This window comes from Toxotes jaculatrix, chromosome 3, assembly GCF_017976425.1.
Source record: "Toxotes jaculatrix isolate fToxJac2 chromosome 3, fToxJac2.pri, whole genome shotgun sequence".
Classification (NCBI taxonomy): domain Eukaryota; kingdom Metazoa; phylum Chordata; class Actinopteri; family Toxotidae; genus Toxotes; species Toxotes jaculatrix.
Window position 1 is genome coordinate 27,023,268 of NC_054396.1, and position 21,236 is coordinate 27,044,503.

Below are 21,236 nucleotides of genomic sequence, written 5' to 3' on the forward strand. Positions count from 1 at the left end.
GGTGCAGCCAGGGGCCGGAGGGAGTCCGGTTTGGGGACCACAGGATTTCATCCCTGCTTTTTGCGGATGATGTTGTCCTGTTGGCTCCGTCAAACCAAGACCTTCAGCATGTACTGGGGCGGTTTGCAGCTGAGTGTGAAGCAGCTGGGATGAGAATCAGCACCTCCAAGTCCGAGGCCATGGTTCTCGACCGGAAAAGGGTGGTTTGCCCTCTCCGGGTTGGAGGAGAGTTCCTTCCTCAAGTGGAGGAGTTTAAGTATCTTGGGGTCTTGTTCACGAGTGGGGGAAGGACGGAGCGTGAGATTGACAGGCGGATCGGTGCAGCTTCCGCAGTAATGCGGTCGATGTACCGGTCCGTCGTGGTGAAGAAGGAGCTGAGCCGAAAGGCGAAGCTCTCAATTTACCGGTCGATCTACGTTCCTACTCTCACCTATGGACATGAGCTTTGGATCATGACCGAAAGGACAAGATCTCGGATACAAGCGGCCCGAGATGAGTTTCCTCCACAGGGTGGCTGGGCGCTCCCTTAGAGATAGGGTGAGGAGCTCGGTCATCCGGGAGGAGCTTGAAGTGCGGCCGCTGCTCCTCCACATCGAGAGGGGCCAGTTGAGGTGGCTCGGGCATCTATTCAGGATGCCCCCTGGACGCCTCCCTAGGGAGGTGTTCCGGGCATATCTCGCCGGGAGGAGGCCCCGGGGAAGACCTAGGACACGCTGGAGGGACTATGTCTCTCGGCTGGCCTGGGAACGCCTCGGGGTTCCCCCGGAAGAGCTGGAGGAAGTGGCCAGGGAGAGGGAAGTCTGGGCGTCCCTGCTTAGACTGCTGCCCCCGCGACCCGGCCCCTGATAAGCGGCAGATAATGATGATGATGATGAGTTTTGAGAGTGTAGCAATCCTTTTTTTAATGGAATGACATAGCACTGAATATATTTATGTGCAATCCTGAAAATAATTAAGATTAATTGATAATGAAAATAATCATTAGTTATTCAAAAGGATTCAAAGAATTCAAAGGCTTTTTTATTGTCAATTTCACCATATGTCAGACTTACAGGGGAATCGAAATGTTTCTATATTTATTTATTTTTATTTGTATTTTTATATTATTTATATTATTTATATTAATATTTATATTTATTTATATTTATATTTATATTTATATTTATATTATGGCCCTAATACTGATATGATATGAAATGAAAATGTCATAAACTCACTGTTGACCAATTGTGAAAGCACACATCTTACTATTTGATATAATAAATCCAAACTAGTTAAAGCTGGATAAAGTCACAAGATATAAACGACAGGGAGATGTTACACATTACTGTAAGAATAAAAAATAAAAATCTATGGAATCTATGTTGAATTTAATTTTTGATGTTAGAAATTACAAAAATCTGTGAAATACTTTGACCACAACATTCTTTAGAAATATAAAGTATGTTTACTGTAAAGTTATTAGACCTACCAGATATATTCTAAATCTTCCTGGGAATGTCACATGAATATTATACGTGGTCTGAACACACAACACTGTCATGAACCCAGAGGAAGTATTGAAAGAATAGTTTAATAGTAACAGTAAACTACTAACCAGACACAGGTTCATAGATTTTCCAGCAGCCACTGTCAGAGATCCAGCTGTGATGTACTGCAACACAGAGGGACACAGATTTCAGCATCTGGAAACACTAAAGCTCAGTGTGTCCAAACATCAGCTGCTGAAGCACTGTGCTGATTTTACTATTTTTTACTATTTTTCATTTCTCTGTGAGTTTGTTCTGTTATTTGCATGGATGTAAATGTGTATCAGCAGATCTATAGATGTAAAGCAGCAGATGACAGATCATCTGAAAGCAGAGCAGAAAACTGAGATAGACTCACAAACAAAGCTCCCCAGACGAAAAAGCCACTGTAAACTCCCAGTGTATCTGCATTGACAACCGTGGCGATCCCAAACAGCAGAACCATCAGGCCGATCATGATCTGAACAGTCTGGAGGCGAAAACACAAACAGAGGAGTTAGCACCATCATCCTTTATTTATTTATTTATTTAATTAATTAATTTATTTTCTGAAAATGTATTTTATTTTTAGTTTTCACAGGGAGGACAAACAATTGGAATAAGAGGAGAGTACACTTTTTTTTCGTTGCTGATCAAATACACAATGAGAAAAATCAGATCATCATCATGAGGAGAACTGTCCATATGTAATATCCAGCATTTAGAAAATTCTGAAACTTAGTGTGTTTCCTCTGGCTGCTAAATTAATATCACAACATGTTCACGTCACAGCATGTTAACGAATATTTCAACCAAACAGAAGAATTGAAAGAATGAAAATTACTAACGTTCACTCAAGTGTAGAAAGAGTCTAACTGTGATGGAAGTAGAAACTTTTAAATGAATGAAATGAAAACTGTGGTTTGCTTTAGGTCAGATTTTTGAGGACTGTGCCATCATTAGATTTCAGGGAGCGACTCACTGATGGAGTTTCACAGTAAAGGTTCAAATGAAGGATCATAAATGAGGAAGTTAAGTGAAAATCAAAATTAAATGTGCATGTGATGGCCATTTACAGATCACCGATCACTGTGATGACTGAAATCAAATCTGTCCCTGCAGTTAGCGAACAACCCAAACACAAAATGTCTTATTACTAGATTCCGTCTCGTCCTTATTTTCTTGTCTTCACACACTGAGACTGGCTCTTACCCCGAGCACCAGCGGCCGAGCCTTCATGAACTTCTGGATGCCCACATTATGCTGGCGTTCAGTCCCCTGAGGTGCTGGGTGTACATGGGTGACCACCATCACACCTCCCACAGTAGTTGACACAGATGAAGACATGTCTCAGCTGAAGTGATTCTCTGCTCCTCTGAACAACAGTTTCCTTCTCAGTCAGGTATAAGTGGTCTAGTGAACACTGACAGCCTCCTGCTCTCACTGTGCTCTGATTGGACAGTTTCTGATCTTTATTTGAAGAGAGTTTACAAGAAAATTAACCTGTAAACCTCAAATACATTTCTCTCATTGTAATTAGTTTCTGTCATGATGGTGTATGTTACACACATTCATAATGTGTTGTGTTAGAATTTCTCTTTCCCTGACATGGTTTGATAAGTTAACCAGTTTAAGTTAACCAGTGTATAACGGCTTAAAGACGTTATAGATGCCTTACTGAGTGTTTAGATAGATAGATAGACTTTATTCATCCCTCAGAGGGAAATTGTTAACTTTTTTTTTTTTTTTTTTAGATAGATTTGCTAAGTGGAGCACAGGATGTGGTGTGTTTGTGTGTGTGTGTTTCCAGAGAAACAGTGTTGGGGAAATGTTTTCTTACAAGTGGCCTCAGTGCTGATAAGTTTATGATGTTCAGCTTTAGGCAGCAGTTAAAATTCAGCAGTTACAAACATTATTTACTTTACTAATTTTTAAATGCTTGTCATGTCTGAACAATGATTTTAAATCCCCCAAAATATCAGAAATATTAACGAGACCTAAAACATTAATCGACTTTCAAACTTGCAGCAGATTATTTTCCTGTCGACCGACTAATTGTTGAAGCACTTTGAGCATCTCAGCATTTAAACAAAGAAAAGACAGAGTATATTTATTAGTTGGAAGGTTCATTTGTGACCGTGGGAACACATTTATTAACAAGGAATATTTTTGTTAGAGGCCAACAACTAAGCTTTCATGAGGTTTTGATAGCACCTCTCCTCACTTACACTGTGGTCAAGGTCAGATTATGAAGCGAGCAAAGCAAAGCCACTGACACAGATCCCCACCAGCATCAAAAACCACAGGTCCACTGCATGTCTTTTTGCTTTGGTTATGATGGTAACCCTGTTCCTGGTATTTGCTCCACATCGGGCGAATCCTTCTTCATGGCTTTTTTACATGGCAGGCTTGGTGACAGACGAGCACACACACGTCTTCAGTAAGGAGACAAGATGAGTCTTTACTGATCCTCAGAGGTGAAATTCAGGTGAACTGACAGATTTTTCTTTGTTGCAGTTTGGATGTACTCCCATGGGCTCACCACCTGTGGGAGGTGCCATAGGACTTCGGTGCATTGTGGACTGGGCGGCAGTCGCCCCCGCGACCTGGGTCTGGACCCAGATAAGCGGCAGATGATGACATGACATGACAGTTTGGATGCAGAGTGTGAGCGTGGGTGATGCTAAACCACTGCAGTGAAGTACAGCAAGGTTCACAAACAAGCAGCTAATGTGGCTCCTGACAAATAAATCAACAGGTAAAGAAGGCAAATGCTTGGTGCCCCAGGCCAGAAGGGGGCCCCCGAGGGCTGAGCAAGTTTGAAGTTTGCAATGACAGTGCTGGGCCGTCGCAGACTCCCTGAAGGAGCCCCGCCCCCTACCGTGCGTCTTCCGTAAACAAACAAGTGAGAGCGGCATTGAGGAAACGAAGAGAAGTTTTCCCTCTGGCAGCGAAAACAGAGAGAAGAAAAAAGAGGAAGAGGAGAAAAAAGAGAAAGAGGAGAAAAGAAAGCAAGACAGTGGTGCGTATGATGCAGTTGTTAATTCAGCTCACAGCAGCTTAGTGTGTCCTGCTCTGCTGGTCCTGATGTGACCGAGTTAAGTATCTGCAGCGGCTTGTTTGCTCAGCTAGCAGGCTAACAACAACACTTTTACTCTAGTTATCAAATGAAAGCTTAACTGTCAAGCTAACAATGCTAAATTATAGCATTTATATGCAAGAAATTTGTACTGCTGAGGTGCATTGATGGTGATACTGAAAACTGTACCTTTGTATGATGCTATAAATGTAATCCTAAAGAGAGACAAAGCTTCAGCACATAGTTGAATCTTCTGTATTGGGACTGTCATATTGCTCCTGTATAATGAAATGAAATTTCTAAATAATGAGCAGTGAAAGCTGTGCTGAAGAACATTCAACAGTAGTTATTATCTTTATGCTTTTCTTTCTGTTCGGAGCGGCACGCTCACAGAGGAGTGCAAGGAACTGGAGAAAACACTTCATGATATAGATTCAGAGGATTTGGTGCTGGAGGTCAGGGCTGCTTACCATGCCTGTCCCGATCATATGTCCTCCCCAGGAGAGATGCTTGATCACATTTACAAGGAGCAGCTTCTGGATCTGTGTGGAAACCTCAGCATTGTCCTTCGTCTGCTGCTAACTTTCCCAGTCACTGTTGCCTCTGGGGAGAGAAGCTTCTCAGCTTTAAAACTAATCAAAACCTACCTCAGGTCAACCATGTCCCAAGAGAGACTCTCAGGACTAGCGCTTATTTCAATAGAGCGCAGTGTGCAAACGTCTCTGGATCTGGAGGACATCATAACAGCATCTGCACAAGCCAAGGCCTGTAAGCAGCATGGGTCGTGCTCAAAGGGTGTTGATGGGCACTGACTTCACAGTGTGGGTTTAGATTCTGTATTACATATTATGTATATATTTTTGAAGTTCTCTCTTTATTGCCCTGTATATTGATAATGAGTAAACTTTGTACATTGCACTGTTTTTTTGAATTTCTTTTGTCATTTGAAGTTATTTAATTATTTATGTTGATATTGTTTTGATTGTTCTTGTAAGGCTCAGTCTTAGAGTCGGGGCAGGACTCAAAAGCAGACAGGTGAGCGGTGTTTAACAGTTTATTCCAAACAGTGAACAAACAAGGTGACAAAATGGCAGCAGGTGGATTCCAGGGCAGAAGGAAAGCGTCAGCTGGAATGGCAGTGAGTGAGCTCGGGGAATAGACCAGAATTCTCCTCTGCCGCAGAATTCTGCGGCAGAGGAGAGAGCACCGAGGTTAGTAAGGTCTGGAGCAAGGAGGCACAATAAAGGTAAGTAATCCACAAAAGAAGTCTTAAGTCACCACGGGAGATGACAGAACGATCTGGCGATGGTTAACAGGAAAGCCGAGCCCCTTTTAGTCTGGAGTGGAGAGTGATCACGCCCAGATTGCTCACACGTATGCGCAATCAGCTTGAAAGGCAGGAGGAGCTGCCCTGGAATCCTCACCTGTGAGACACACCCACACCCACACAAACACACAGAAAGGAAAGAAAAGAGAACAATCCCGAGGTGCCGCATGACAGTTCTGCTCTTTTCAATTTTTAAATTACACGTTTTTAATGTTCATATTCTTATTTTGAAAAGATGCCAATGTGCTCTTTTGAAATAAAAAATTTAAATACAATACATTTAACATTGTTTTGTTAGTGTCATAGAATTGCTTTTGCCTGTGAAGTCCTCCCTTACCTGGATAAAAAAAAAAAAAGAAACATCTTGGCAGTCATTAGCAAACTGAAGCTTTACTGAAGCAAACTTCAAGCTTGAAGCTGTCCATCACTGAAGGACAGCATTGTTTTAACATAGCTTTTTGTTGTGTCAGTTTAGGAATGACACATTTAGATTTTCCTCTTACATTAGGTTTCATTTAACATTAAAAGAGCATTTTAATACATGGCTTACTAGCGTGCATCTAAAGAGACCTGTGGAGATGATTGGCCTTAGTGGTGTCAGGTTATTCAGAACAGGAAGGTCTGTCAGGACTCTTCAGTTGATGACAGCATCGTAGGCTGGAGGCTCAGGCGGGGCTGTAGCTATTGGATGTTCTGGGCGAAACCTGGCATCTATACCTGGAAATAAGGACTGTAATAAGGACCTTCTGAGCCTGAACCTGACAGTACCACATGTACTCACAACTTCACAGTTTTGACCTGACCTGTGGGAGGAGCTGAGAGAAGTGGTGTTTGGACACTGGGCGGAGCATATGGAGTCACTGCAACATCTCCAGGTACAACAACGAATGATGGCGTCTACAAGACAAACACAAAGGGTGAGTCTCTGTTAATCGCTTCCAACTGCAGCTCCAACAGCATCCAATCTCTGACAGGTTTCTAATTAAGAGCTGTGTTGGTCTGATAAGAGGCTTCAGTGAATTCTGGTCTCATGTTTTCTCCTGCCTCTGTCCCTGGAGCAGAAATAAGAAGACTGGAGCGTCCTTCATGATGGCGGACTGGATCGATTTCCAGGTCAGTGGGATGCATCCACACACTTGTAAGTGTTTCACCATTCTGTTGTTTTATTAGTGATGAAGATCAGTCATTTATTAAAAAAAAAAAAAGTATGTTTGGACTTCAGATCACAACGTTCGGTCTGTACACAACTGAACTACAACTGAATTACTGAATAAATCATCAGTCACTGGTTGACTCACCTGTGAGTTGCAGTTGCAGGTAGCGCTGCAGGCAAATCCTGAGACGGTGATTGAAACAACGAACTCCAAGAAATGGAAAACAGCCAAGACCCCTGAAAACCCCTGCACCAGACTCTGTGGAAAACAAACACAGGAAGCTGTAGTTGGTAAATGATCCCTAAGCTGTGTCCACCCTGCTAAGCCTGTAACGCTTCAGACAGAAGCAAACAAAAGTAACCTGCTCATTTTTAACACACTGCTGTCTGTTTCTGTTTTTCTGCAGATGTCAGCTGTCAGACGTAGATTTACCAGCTGTTACTAGCTGGTTAATGTTATTTGAGGAAGTTAACCAACAGGATATAGTGTTTGAAAAACAGCTTTTTGCTTCCTGTCAGCTTCCTGCTGACTTTTTAAAAACTGAGAACTTTGCAAAAAACATATTCAGTGTGTGCTTGAAGGCATCACATCATGTTAATAATAAGAATAAGAATAATAATACATCAAATTTGTATAGTGCTTTTCCGGACACTCAAAGACGCTGAACAACGGGGCCAACAGTAATAATAACAATAGTAATGACAACAATAATAATAATAATAGCTAAAACTAAGGTTGAAGTAGATCCACTTTGCTTTGGTTGCTAAGCTACAAGTGAACAAATAATATTCTCCAGTCAAAGTTCAACTGATTATTCTTCATATAGTGACCTGTAACTGGTCGACTCATTACATATATAACCATGATTTACAGTTTCTGTTGTAAACAATTATCTGACTCAATACCTTATAAAGATAGCAATCATAACTTCCATGGCCATAGTCATAGTAACTGCATCGGTTTAAAATTCCTGCAGCATCCATTAAGTAGAGGATGGTCGCAGTACAGGAAGCAAGTGCTGCTATGACACAGAGAGCCAGGGCGCCGTTCACCTGTCAGAGAGACGAGAGACAAGAGACGAAACGTTAGGACACATCTGTTCTGCATTTGGATTCAGAAAACCTTTGAACTAAGACGACTTGTTACAGATGAGACTTAAAAATGAGCAGATTGTACTCTCATTGTGTATGAACCGCCTCTTGACATAATGCACAGCGATGCACTGATTCCAAAGCAATGAATCAATTAGTTGATCAATAGAAGATTAATCGCCAACAATTTTGAGAGTGTAGCAATCCTTTTTTTTATGGAATGACATAGCACTGAATACATTTGGGTTCAATCCTGAAAATAATTAAGATTAATTGATAATGAAAATAATCATTAGTTATGGCCCTAATACTGATATGAAATGAAAATGTCATAAACTCACTGTTGACCAATTGTGAAAGCACACATCTTACTATTTGATATAATAAATCCAAACTAGTTAAAGCTGGATAAAGTCATAAGATATAAATGACAGGGAGATGTTACACATTCCAGTAAGAAAAAAAAAATCTATGGAATCTATGTTAAATTTAATTTTTGATGTTAGAAATTACAAAAATCTGTGAAATACTTTAACCGCAACATTCTTTAGAAATATAAAGTATGTTTACTGTAAAGTTATTAGACCTACCAGATATATTCTAAATCTTCCTGGGAATGTCACATAAATATTATACGTGGCCTGAACACACAACACTGTCATGAATCCAGAGGAAGTATTGAAAGAATAGTTTAATAGTAACAGTAAACTACTAACCAGACAGCGGTTCACAGATTTCCCAGCAGCCACTGTCAGAGATCCAGCTGTGATGTACTGCAACACAGAAGGACACAGATTTCAGCATCTGGAAACACTAAAGCTCCGTGTGTCCAAACATCAGCTGCTGAAGCACTGTGCTGATCGGTGTCATGAAACTGAAACTGAACTGAAACTCCATTTGCAGTAATAGATGTGAATTAGACAGATGTGAATCAGACAGATGTGAATCAGACAGAGGACTCGTGTATTTTTGACACTTTCCAACACAGTGTTGACAGAAATGTCACGGTTGATACAGTCTGGGTTCACAGCACAGTCTGAGGTCGTGGCTGTTTCCCAGCAGTGAAGCTAAAATGACTTTATTACTTTCTGGTGACTGATGCCGTTCAGGTCATTAACCTTGTTGTCACTGTTGAGTCAGCAGGTAGGATAGTTTTCAACACACTGATATGTTACGTACTCATCTTATGGATAATGTACTAGTTCTGATGAGGCTGAAGATGTTTGAGAGAATCAGTACCTCTACATGACACAGGTAATCATCCTTAAAAGAAGGGTCGACACAGAAAACTCCCTGGAAGTCTTTTCCATTAGAGTTCTACAAAGTGCAAAATCCAAAAAGCTTGAAGAGTAGGAGGAAGATTTACTGAGAGGTCACTACATAACTTGCCCTTTTGCTCTCTGCCCACATGTGGCCAGATGTGTGTGCCCTGTCTGAGATATTAGTCACCATTATTGTCATGACTAGCCCCTAAGGGGGGTGTTTTCTGAGCCCTTTTTATGTTTTGAACTCTTTTGTGGACTTTTGGACATTTTCAGTTTCAGTTTAGTTTTATTTTGAAAGTATATTCCTTGTGTATCATGTTTGTTTTACTTCCTCTCTGTGTGTTTGTCAGTTCGTTTTTTGTCTCATGTTTAGTCCCATGCTTTGTCTCATGTTTTGTCTCTCGCCCCTTGGCTCATGTTTTTTGCTTTGTCTTGGATCTCTCATCTTCATCATATCCCTGGTCTGGTTCTGAATTTAGTTGTTACTTTGTTTCTGATTTTGTTTTGCTCGTTCTTCCTCCTCTCTAAGAGTGATTTTGTGTTCACATTTGCATTTTTGTTCTCGTGCCTTTTTCCCCTTTATGGTTTGCCTTCTTCCTTTGTGAGTAATTTTCTGTTGCTAATTATTATTTTTTGACTACGTCTGAGGGGTCGTGCATTTGGGTCCCAGTCTTTGTCCCCTAGTCTTGATAATTATTCCTCCTCCTCCCCGAGGTGGCCTAGTTGTAAGAAATGGAAGCCAGAGTGACTGTTCTTCATTTTATATAGGTTTGTTCTGCACTGGGCCTCTGTGGCTCAGGTAGCAGAGTGGGCTACTTGCACATCCTCAACATTTTACTATTTTTCATTTCTCTGTGAGTTTGTTCTGTTATTAACATGGATGTAAATGTGTATCAGCAGATCTATAGATGTAAAGCAGCAGATGACAGATTAATCATCTGAAAGCAGAGCAGAACACTGAGGTAGACTCACAATCAAAGCTCCCCAGACGAAAGCGCCGCTGTAAACTCCCAGTGTATTTGCTCTTATAGCCGAGACGATCCCAAACAGCAGAACCATCAGGCCGATCATGATCTGAACAGTCTGAAGGCGAAAACACAAACAGAGGAGTTAACACCAACATCCATTATTTATTTATTTATTCTCTGAAATTTTATTTTTAGTTTTCACAGGGAGGACAAACCATTGGAGTAAGAGAAGAGTACATTTTTTTCATTGCTGTTCAAATACACAATGAGAAATGTAATATGTAATATCCAGCATTTAGAAAATTCTGGAACTTAGTGTGTTTCCTCTGGCTGCTAAATTAATATCACAACATGTTCACGTCACAGCATGTTAACGAATATTTCAACCAAACAGAAGAATTGAAAGAATGAAAATTCGCTCAAGTGTAGAAAGAGTTTAACTGTGATGGAAGTAGAAACTTTTAAATGAATGAAATGAAAACTGTGGTTTGCTTTAGGTCAGATTTTTGAGGACTGTGCCATCATTAGATTTCAGGGAGCGACTCACTGATGGAGTTTCACAGTAAAGGTTCAAATGAAGGATCATAAATGAGGAAGTTAAGTGATAATTAAATTTAATGTGCATGTGATGGCCATTTACAGATCACCGATCACCGTGATGACTGAAATCAAATCTGTCCCTGCAGTTAGCGAACAACCCGAACACAAAATGTTTATGTTACTAGATTCCGTCTCGATTTTCCTGTCCCCACACCCAGTGGTGGAATGTAACAAGGTATTTGTACTTCGTTACTGTACTTAAGTATTTTTCATGTATCTGAACTTTACTTAAGTAAAAATAGTGCATAATTTGGATTTTACTCCATTACATTTCGCAGCAATTATCAATTATCACTACATTTCTACAATTTATGCATGTAACGTTACATGTTATAAACATAATTTCCTCAAAATCTTGCATGAAAAAAAAAGATTGCGTTGAGGCGTTGTTTGCCATTGCCAACCAATCAGGTGGCTCTATTACCCCCAATGATGGCGGAGTGCGCATGTGGTAGCAGCGCCGGCTGAGCGTGAGCCTGAGCCCTCCAGCTCAGAATCAGACAGCCATATTGGCCGTATTTAAGCAGGTGACATAGGCAGAGGCATAAATCAGTATATCTATATTCTTTATAAAATTGCGGGGCGCAGCGCAGTACGTTAAGAGTGCGACTTTGGACCGGCCTGAAATCCGAGGGTCGTGGGTTCGATCCCTCGATCAAGCGCAAAAAAACGGATACGGTGGTGGTGAAGGAGACGCGCCTCTCCTGCCTCTGTGACCATGGCTGTGGTGCCCCTGAGCAAGGCACCGATTCTCCCCAACTCCCCGGGCGCCTCACTAGGCAGCCCCCTGCCCCAGCGTCTCTAGTGCATGTTGCTCATGTGCATAATGCTTGTGTGTGTGTTTCGTTCACTTGGTGTGGGTAAAATGCAGAGAATAATTTTCCCAGGAGGGATCAATACAGTAATTAAAAAAAAAAAAAATAGAAAATGGCCCCGACACTGAGACAACCCATTGCGTGAGTACTTTTACTTAAAAAAAAAAACTTTAAAGTCAATTTAAAAGTAAATACTTAGTACTTTTACTTAAGTAAGATTCTTGATGCAGTACTTCCCCGTTCACTTGAGTATATTTTTTGCGGGATATTTATACTTTTACTTAAGTACTAAGCTTCAGTACTTCCTCCACCACTGCCCACACCCTGCTGAGACTGGCTCTTACCCCGAGCGCCAGCGGCCAAGCCTTCATGAACTTCTGGATGCCCACATTATGCTGGCGTTCAGTCCCCTGAGGTGCTGGGTGCACATGGGTGACCACCACCACACTTCCCACAGTAGTTGACACAGTTGAAGACATGTCTCAGCTGAAGTGATTCTCCGCTCCTCTGACAGTTTCCTTCTCAGTCAGGTATACGTGGTCTAGTGAACACTGACAGCCTCCTGCTCTCACTGTGCTCTGACTGGACCGTTTCTGATCTTTAGTGGAGCAGAGTTTACAAGAACATTAACCTGTAAACTAGTGATGGGTCCGGCAACAACGATGCGTCGAGCTCATAGAGCAAAACCCCGTGTCGGTGCGAGTATCGGTGTAAGAAAGTCCCGTGACCGATACAGAAACTGTTAAGAACTGACAGTGACGCGCCAAACTGTGTTTATAAGGAAGCGCATGTCAACGGGATGCATCTGCCAATCTCAGATTTTTTTGCGGTTCATCGCCAGATTCATCAAGAATTATGGAATAAAACTTTGTAAAAAAAAAAAAAAAAAAAAAAAAAAAAAATTCCAGTCCAGTGAAGGTTCTGTCAGATTATGAAGCGAGCAAAGCAAATCACTGACCGAGATCCCCACCAGCATCAAGAACCACAGGTCCACTGCATGTCTTTTTGCTTTGGTTATGATGGTAACCCTGTTCCTGGTATTTGCACCACATCGGGCGAATCCTTCTTCATGGCTTTTTTACATGGCAGGCTTGGTGACAGACGAGCACACACACGTCTTCAGTAAGGAGACAAGATGAGTCTTTACTGATCCTCAGAGGTGAAATTCAGGTGAACTGACATTTTCTTTGTGGCAGTTTAGATGCAGAGTGTGAGCGTGGGTGATGCTAAACCACTGCAGTAAAGTACAGCAAGGTTCACAAACAAGCAGCTAATGTGGCTCCTAACAAATAAATCAACAGGCAAAGAAGGCAAATGCTTGGTGCCCCAGGCCAGAAGGGGGCCCCCGAGAGCTGAGCAACTTTGAAGTTTGCAATGACAGTGCTGGGCCGTCGCAGACTCCCTGAAGGGGCCCCCGCTCCCTACCGTGCGTCTTCCGTAAACAAACAAGTGAGAGCGGCATTGAGGAAAGGAAGAGAAGTTTTCCCTCTGGCAGCGAAAACAGAGAGAAGAAAAAAGAGGAAGAGGAGAAAAGAAAGCAAGACAGTGGTGAGTATGATGCTTTTGTTAGTTCAGCTCACAGCAGCTTAGTGTGTCCTGCTCTGCTGGTCCTGATGTGACCGAGTTAAGTATCTGCAGCGGCTTGTTTGCTCAGCTAGCAGGCTAACAACAACACTTTTACTCTAGTTAGTGGTGCATTGCTATGCATGCACATTAGGCACCTCTATAGCAAAGCTATAGAGGTACCTAGTGTGCAATGCAAAGCAATGCACACTATTGTTCTTCCCGTTCATCATCTTCTTCTTACTTCTTCTTCCTTCCCGATTTTCGGTTCGTAACTCGTCCCACACCGTTGAGCGCACACTAACAAATGATACATCAAAACGTGCGGCTCGATCTAACTCGTTATGCTATTACTTTGTTCTACAGAATATTTACGTTTCGCGAAGTAATTCGCAAAAAACTGCGAAAAATTTCCCATAGAGAATGAATGGGTAACATCTTGGCAGTCATTTGCAAACTGAAGTTTTATTGAAGCAAACTTTAATCATCACTGAAGGACAGCATTGTTTAACATAGATTTTTGTTGTGCCAGTTTAGGAATGACACATTTACTTCAGATTTTCATCACACGTTAGGTTTCAGTTAACATTAAAAGAGCATGTTAATACATGGCTTACAAGCGTGCATCTAAAGAGACCTGGGGAGATGATTGGCCTTAGTGGTGTCAGGTTAATCAGAACAGGAAGGTCTATCAGGACTCTTCAGTTGATGACAGCATCGTAGGCTGGAGGCTCAGTCGGGGCTGTAGCTGTTGGATCTTCTGGGCTTTTAGCGAAACCTGGCATTTGTAGCTGGAAATAAGGACTGTAATTTCCTGCTGAACCTGAACCTGACAGTACCACATGTACTCACAACTTCACAGTTTTGACCTGACCTGTGGGAGGAGCTGAGAGAAGTGGTGTTTGGACACTGGGCGGAGCATATGGAGTCACTGCAACATCTCCAGGTACAACAACGAATGATGGCGGCTACAAGACAAACACAAACGGTGAATCTCTGTTAACTGATAATATATTGATAATATTAAATGCACATATGATCACAATCTAATAAACCCAGTTTATTCAAGTCGAGACATTTTTGAAGACAGGGCCTCCAACTGCTTCTTAACTGCAGCTCCAACAGCATCCAGTCTCTGACAGGTTTCTAATTAAGGGCTGTGTTGGTCTGATAAAAGACTTCAGTGAATTCTGGTCTCATGTTTTCTCCTGCCTCTGTCCCTGGAGCAGAAATAAGAACACTGGAGCGTCCTTCATGATGGCGGACTGGATCGATTTCCGGGTCAATGGGATGCATCCACACACTTGTAAGTGTTTCACCATTCTGTTTTATTAGTGATGAAGATCAGTCATTTATTTAAAAAAAAAGTATGTTTGGACTTCAGATCACAACGTTCGGTCTGTGCACAACTGAACTACAACTGAATTACTGAATAACTCATCAGTCACTTGACTCACCTCTGAGCTGCTGTTGTAGGCAGCGCAGCAGGCAAATCCTGAGACGGTGATTGAAACAACGAGCTCCAAGAAATGGAAAACAACCAAGATCCCTGAAAACCCCTGCATCCGAATCTAGAAAACAAACACAGGAAGCTGTAGTTGGTAAATGATGCCTAAGCTGTGTCCACTCTGCTAAGCCTGTAACGCTTCAGACAGAAGCAAACAAAAGGAACCTGCTCATTTTCAACACACTGCTGTTTCTGTTTTTCTGCAGATGTCAGCTGTCAGACGTAGATTTACCAGCTGTTACTAGCTGGTAAATGTTATTTTAGGAAGTAAACCAGCAGGATGTAGTGTTTGAAAAACAGCTTTTTGCTTCCTGTCAGCTTCCTGCTGACTTTTTAAAACTGACAACTTTGCAAAAAAAGATATTCAGTGTGTGCTTGAAGGCATCACATCATCTTAACAGCACGATGATACAATAATAATAATAATAAAAGTAATAATAATAATAATAATAATACATAAAATTTGTATAGTGCTTTTCCGGACACTCATAACAATAGTAATGACAACAATAGCAATAATAATAATAATAATAGCTAAAACTAAGGCTGAAGTAGATCCACTTTGCTTTGGTTGCTAAGCTACAAGTGAACAAATGATATTCTCCAGTCAAAGTTCAACTGATTATTCTTCATATAGTGACCTGTAACTGGTCGACTCATTACATATATAACCATGATTTACAGTTTCTGTTGTAAACAATTATCTGACTCAATACCTTATAAAGATAGCACCCGTAACTTCCAGACCCAAAGTCATAGCCATAGTAACGGCATCGGTTTGAAAGTCCTGCAGCATCCAGAGAGTAGAGGATGGTCGCAATACAGGAAGCAACTGCTGCCATGACACAGAGAGCCAGGGCGCCGTTCACCTGTCAGAGAGACGAGAGACGAAACGTCAGGACACATCTGTTGTCCATTTGGATTGACACTGTGAAAGCAGGGCATCTTTGACAGAATTGAATGCATTCCACAATCCTCTGATTGACCCATATACACACAACATAGTTATGTTTTGTAGCACTAGTTCAATGGGGCTCAGCATCAGTGGTGATTAGGCCATAACAATCCTAAACAGTGTAACATTAAGTAAAAGGTAGTGATCAGTTTAGGTGACTTACAGACTGAAATGTCACATATGGTTGATAAAAACATCATCATATGGATATGAAAAAAGCTCACAGACACAAAGTAAGAATAGCGGGCATTTCCAAATTTAGCATCGCAGCAAACAGAGAAAAAAACGTGGCTGAAAGCAGCACACAGAGGAAATGCTGGTGATCATGTTCAGAAAACCTTTGAACTAAGACGACTTGTTACTGATGAGACTTAAAAATGAGCAGATTGTACTCTCATTGTGTATGAACAGCCTCTTGACATAATACACAGCGATGCACTGATTCCAAAGCAATGAATCAATTAATCGATTAGTTGATCAATAGAAGATTAATCGCCAACAATTTTGAGAGTGTAGCAATCCTTTTTTTTTATGGAATGACATAGCACTGAGTATATTTGGGTTCAATCCTGAAAATAATTAAGATTAATTGATAATGAAAATAATCATTAGTTATGGCCCTAATACTGATATGAAATGAAAATGTCATAAACTCACTGTTGACCAATTGTGAAAGCACTCATCTTACTATTTGATATAATAAATCCAAACTAGTTAAAGCTGGATAAAGTCACAAGATATAAACGACAGGGAGGTGTTACACATTACTGTAAGAAAAAAAAATAAAAATCTGTGGAATCTATGTTAAATTTAATTTTTGATGTTAGAAATTACGAAAATCTGTGAAATATAGTAAAATATATATTCCATATCTTCCTGGGAATATCACATGAATAAAATACGTGGCCTGAACACACAACACTGTCATGAACCCAGAGGAAGTATTGAAAGAATAGTTTAATAGTAACAGTAAACTACTAACCAGACACAGGTTCTTAGATTTCCCAGCAGCCACTGTCAGAGATCCAGCTGTGATGTACTGCAACACAGAAGGACACAGATTTCAGCATCTGGAAACACTAAAGCTCCGTGTGTCCAAACATCAGCTGCTGAAGCACTGTGCTGATTTTACTAATTTTTACTATTTTTCATTTCTCTGTGAGTTTGTTCTGTTATTTACATGGATGTAAATGTGTATCAGCAGATCTATAGATGTAAAGCAGCAGATGACAGATTAATCATCTGAAAGCAGAGCAGAACACTGAGGTAGACTCACAATCAAAGCTCCCCAGACGAAAGCGCCGCTGTAAACTCCCAGTGTATCCGCATTGACAACCATGGCGATCCCAAATAGCAGAACCATCAGGCCGATCATGATCTGAACTGTCTGGAGGGGAAAACACAAACAGAGGAGTTAGCACCAACATCCATTATTTATTTATTTTCTGAAAATGTATTTTATTTTTAGTTTTCACAGGGAGGACAAACCATTGGAATAAGAGGAGAGTACTTTTTTTGTTGCTGATCAAATACACAATGAGAAAAATCAGATCATCATCATGAGGAGAACTGTCCATATGTAATATCCAGCATTTAGAAAATTCTGGAACTTAGTGTGTTTCCTCTGGCTGCTAAATTAATATCATAACATGTTCACGTCACAGCATGTTAACGAATATTTCAACCAAACAGAAGAATTGAAAGAATGAAAATTACTAACGTTCGCACAAGTGTGGAAAGAGTCTAACTGTGATGGAAGTAGAAACTTTTAAATGAATGAAATGAAAACTGTGGTTTGCTTTAGGTCAGATTTTTGAGGACTGTGCCATCATTAGATTTTAGGGAGCGACTCACTGATGGAGTTTCACAGTAAAGGTTCAAATGAAGGATCATAAATGAGGAAGTTAAATGATAATCAAAGTTAAATGTGCATGTGATGGCCATTTACAGATCACGATCACCGTGATGACTGAAATCAAATATGTCCCTGCAGTTAGCGAACAACCCGAACACAAAATGTCTTATTACTGGATTCCGTCTCGTCCTTAGTTTCCAGTCCCCACACCCTGCTGAGACTGGCTCTTACCCCGAGCGCCAGCGGCCAAGCCTTCATGAACTTCTGGATGCCCACATGCTGGCGTTCAGTCCCCTGAGGTGCTGGGTGCACATGGGTGACCACCATCACACCTCCCACAGTAGTTGTCACAGATGAAGACATGTCTCAGCTGAAGTGATTCTCTTCTCCTCTGAACCACAGTTTCCTTCTCAGTCAGGTATAAGTGGTCTAGTGAACACTGACAGCTTCCTGCTCTCACTGAGCTCTGATTGGACCGTTTCTGATCTTTAGTGGAACAGAGTTTATAAGAAAATTAACCTGTAAACCTCAAATACATTTCTCTCATTGTAATTAGTTCCTGTCATGATGGTGTATGTTACACACATTCATAATGTGTTGTGTTAGAATTTCTTCTTCCCTGACATGGTTTGATAAGTTAACCAGTTTGAGTTAACCAGTGTATAACGGCTTAAAGACGTTATAGATGCCCCTTCCTGAGTGTTTAGATAGATAGATAGACTTTATTCATCCCTCAGAGGGAAATTGTTAATTGTTTTTTTTTTTTTTTTTAGATTTGCTAAGTGGAGCACAGGATGTGGTGAGGTGTGTGTTTAAGTTTCCAGAGAAACAGTGTTAAGGAAATGTTTTTCTTACAAGTGGCCTCGGTGCTGATAAGTTTATGATGTTCAGCTTTAGGCAGCAGTTAAAGTTCAACAGTTACAAACATTATTTACTTTACTAATTTTTAAATGCTTGTCATGTCTGAACAATGATTTTAAATCCCCCAAAATATCAGAAATGTTCACGAGGCCTAAAACATTAATCGACTTTCATTCTTGCTGCAGATTATTTTTACTGTCGACCGACTAATTGTTGAAGCACTTTGAGCATCTCAGCATCTAAACAAAGAAAAGACAGAGGATATTTATTAGTTTGAAGGTTCATTTGTGACCGTGGGAACACATTTATTAACAAGGAATATTTTTGTTAGAGGCCAACAGCTAAGTTTTCTTGAGGTTTTGATAGCACCTCTCCTCACTTACACTGTGGTCGAAGTGAGATTATGACGCGAGCAAAGCAAACCACTGACCGAGATCCCCACCAGCATCAAAAACCACAGGTCCACTGCATGTCTGTTTGCTTTCTGTATTTTTGAGGGCACCAAGCATTTGCCTGCCTTGCCTCTTGGCAAGCAGCTCCCCTGGGTATGATTGTGAACCTGTTCCTGGTATTTGCACCACATCGTCTGTCTGAGTGTGTTCCTGAAGGATCAGGTGACGGCAGCTCACTCTCTACTGAACCACAGTGCTGATGAATTCAATCTGCTTCTAAAACACGTCTACACTCTGTGCACATTAGTAGGCCAGTGAGTATTTTATCTGTCATCATTTTTATGCACATTTTCCAACTCCAAGTGTGGTGTCAAGTTTTGTGCAATGTGTCCTAACCCATCTCTAACGCATCTGTGTATTCTTCCAGGCAAGAAAATGTTTTCTGCTTATCTCGCACCTGTGACTGTCTTGGGCGCCACTCTGTCTGTTACTGCTGTAAAACAAGTGGGTTATCTCTCATGCACTGCATGGGCTATGGTACTCTGATGGCACTGTAATGAGGAGATGTGTGAGGGAAGGTGTCAGTGCATGTAACATTAAGAAGAGGAATAGGCTAACATGAGATAAGAAGATGACATCAGTAGAGCTCAGGCCTGCAAAACAAGGGAGCAAAAGGATGAGTTTGATGTAAGTTTTGATGCACACCAATGAAATGGAGGGAAATAGAAAGGGACAGGCCCAGTTACGCCCAGAGCTGTCCTTGAACCTGGTCAACAGTCTGCTGTTGGTAAGGCCACGTGCTGTACTTTAAAAAAAAAAAAATGCCAACAGAAGCCAAACCTCCATTAGAAACATAGTAATTTGATGAAGTACAAGGTGTTCAGTGCTCTGAGACATGGCCAAGGTAAGGAAGGCTGAAACCCGACCACCACTGAGCAAAGACTGGGCCAAAACAGATTTTTCAAAGGTTTTATGGACTGATGAGATGAGAGTGACTCTTGATGGACCAGATGGATTTTTTTCTTTGTTGTAGTTTGGATGCAGAGCGTGAGTGAAGCCAAACCACTGCTGTACCCTCTTAAAGTACAGCAAGGTTCACAAACAAGCAGCTAATGTGGCTCCTAATAAATAAATAAATCATGTTCTGCCTTACCTGGATAGAAAAAAAAACGTACTGGCAGTCATTAGCAAACAGTTTAATCATCTATGAAAGGCAGCATTGTTTTAACATAGCTTTTTTTTTTTTTTTTTTTTTTACCAAACGTCAGACATACACACAATTCACAATTCTCTTATGTTAGGTTTCAGTTAACATTAGAAGAGTGTGTTAATACATGGCTTACAGGTGTGCATCTAAAGAGACTTGGAGAGGCGATTGGCCTTAGTGGTGTCAGGTTATTCAGAACAGGAAGGTCTGTCAGGACTCTTCAGTTCATGAAAGCATTGTAGGCTGGAGGCTCAGTCGGGGCTGTAGCTCTTAGGTCTTCTGGGATTTTAGGGTAGCTCGGCACCTGCAAAACAATAAGGACTGTAATTTCCTTCTGAACCTGTACCTGACAGTACCACATGTACTCACAACTTCACAGATATGGCCTGACCTGTGGGGGGAGCTGAGACACTGAGACAACTGGTGCTTGGACACTGAGTGGAGCATATGGAGTCACTGCAGCATCTCCAGATACAACAACGAATGATGGCGGCTACAAGACAAACACAAACAGTGAATCTCTGTTAACTGATAATATATTGATAATATTAAATGCACATATGATCATGATCTAATAAACCCAGTTTATTCAAGTCGAGACATTCTTGAAGACAGGGAGGGTTGCCCCTGCTCTGACGGCATCCAGTCACTGAAATATTTCCAATTAAGGGTTGTGTTGGTCTGATAAGAGGCTTCAGTGAAATCGGGTCTCATTATTTTCTCCCTCATCAGGCCCCGGAGCAGAAATAAGAAGACTGGATCGCATCCTTCATGATGGTGGACTGGATCAATTTCCAGGTCATAGGGATGCACCCACACACTTTTAAGTACTTCACCATTCTATTATTTTATTAATGACTTATTTTTGTATTTATACACACAAGCACCTTAGAGGGAAATGCGACTGCAATTTCATTGGACATTGTTCAATGACAATAAAGGTTATTCTATCCTATTCTATTCTATTCTTATATCTTATTACACTTATTAATGTTGTTTTACTAATTATTAATTAAAAAAAGAATCAATACAGTGTATTTGGACTTCAGATCAGTACATTCAGTCTGTACACAACTGAACTACACTGTA

General features: G+C 41.0%; 2 protein-coding genes and 2 long non-coding RNA genes across 14 annotated transcripts in view; 2 read left to right on the plus strand and 2 right to left on the minus strand.

The window, feature by feature from the left end:
- LOC121179457 (membrane-spanning 4-domains subfamily A member 4D-like) overlaps nucleotides 1–21,236 on the minus strand; it is a 40,615-nt gene that overhangs the window by 3,820 nt on the left and 15,559 nt on the right. For 2 of the 8 annotated variants that reach the window (XM_041034333.1, XM_041034334.1), the window contains 2 exons: nucleotides 20,539–20,640; nucleotides 20,244–20,451 (listed from right to left, as the gene is read on the minus strand). In XM_041034333.1, coding sequence (XP_040890267.1) covers nucleotides 20,368–20,451; nucleotides 20,539–20,640 — 186 coding nt within the window. In that variant the 3' untranslated portion in view covers nucleotides 20,244–20,367. Of the gene's footprint in view, nucleotides 1–1,597; nucleotides 1,655–1,887; nucleotides 1,999–2,720; nucleotides 2,900–5,787; nucleotides 6,012–6,288; nucleotides 6,632–6,717; nucleotides 6,812–7,212; nucleotides 7,327–7,973; nucleotides 8,121–8,875; nucleotides 8,933–10,396; nucleotides 10,508–12,151; nucleotides 12,587–20,243; nucleotides 20,452–20,538; nucleotides 20,641–21,236 lie in introns of those variants that run through there. The other 6 variants (XR_005893870.1, XR_005893869.1, XM_041034332.1 and 3 more) reach the window with 6 other exon arrangements.
- Nucleotides 4,140–21,106, plus strand: LOC121179462. The gene is made up of 5 exons (XR_005893871.1): nucleotides 4,140–5,355; nucleotides 6,706–6,831; nucleotides 14,600–14,676; nucleotides 20,527–20,660; nucleotides 20,880–21,106. It is a non-coding gene; the product is annotated as an uncharacterized LOC121179462 (long non-coding RNA).
- On the minus strand, nucleotides 6,638–18,272 carry LOC121179458 (membrane-spanning 4-domains subfamily A member 4A-like). Of its 4 annotated transcripts, none has more exons than XM_041034341.1 (7): nucleotides 17,919–18,272; nucleotides 17,109–17,219; nucleotides 16,815–16,871; nucleotides 15,594–15,746; nucleotides 14,828–14,941; nucleotides 14,200–14,338; nucleotides 6,638–6,672 (listed from the first exon to the last, which is right to left on the minus strand). In XM_041034341.1, exons 1-6 carry the CDS (start codon nucleotides 18,048–18,050, stop codon nucleotides 14,219–14,221), a joined length of 687 nt encoding a protein of 228 aa, XP_040890275.1. In that variant the 5' UTR covers nucleotides 18,051–18,272; the 3' UTR covers nucleotides 6,638–6,672; nucleotides 14,200–14,218. The 4 variants fall into 4 exon arrangements, with proteins under 4 accessions (XP_040890275.1, XP_040890273.1, XP_040890276.1 ...); XM_041034339.1 differs by lacking the exon at nucleotides 6,638–6,672 and adding an exon at nucleotides 13,876–14,155 and having other exon boundaries at nucleotides 14,240–14,338; XM_041034342.1 differs by lacking the exons at nucleotides 6,638–6,672; nucleotides 14,200–14,338 and adding an exon at nucleotides 13,876–14,161.
- On the plus strand, nucleotides 18,407–19,626 carry LOC121179464. The gene is made up of 2 exons (XR_005893873.1): nucleotides 18,407–19,254; nucleotides 19,368–19,626. It is a non-coding gene; the product is annotated as an uncharacterized LOC121179464 (long non-coding RNA).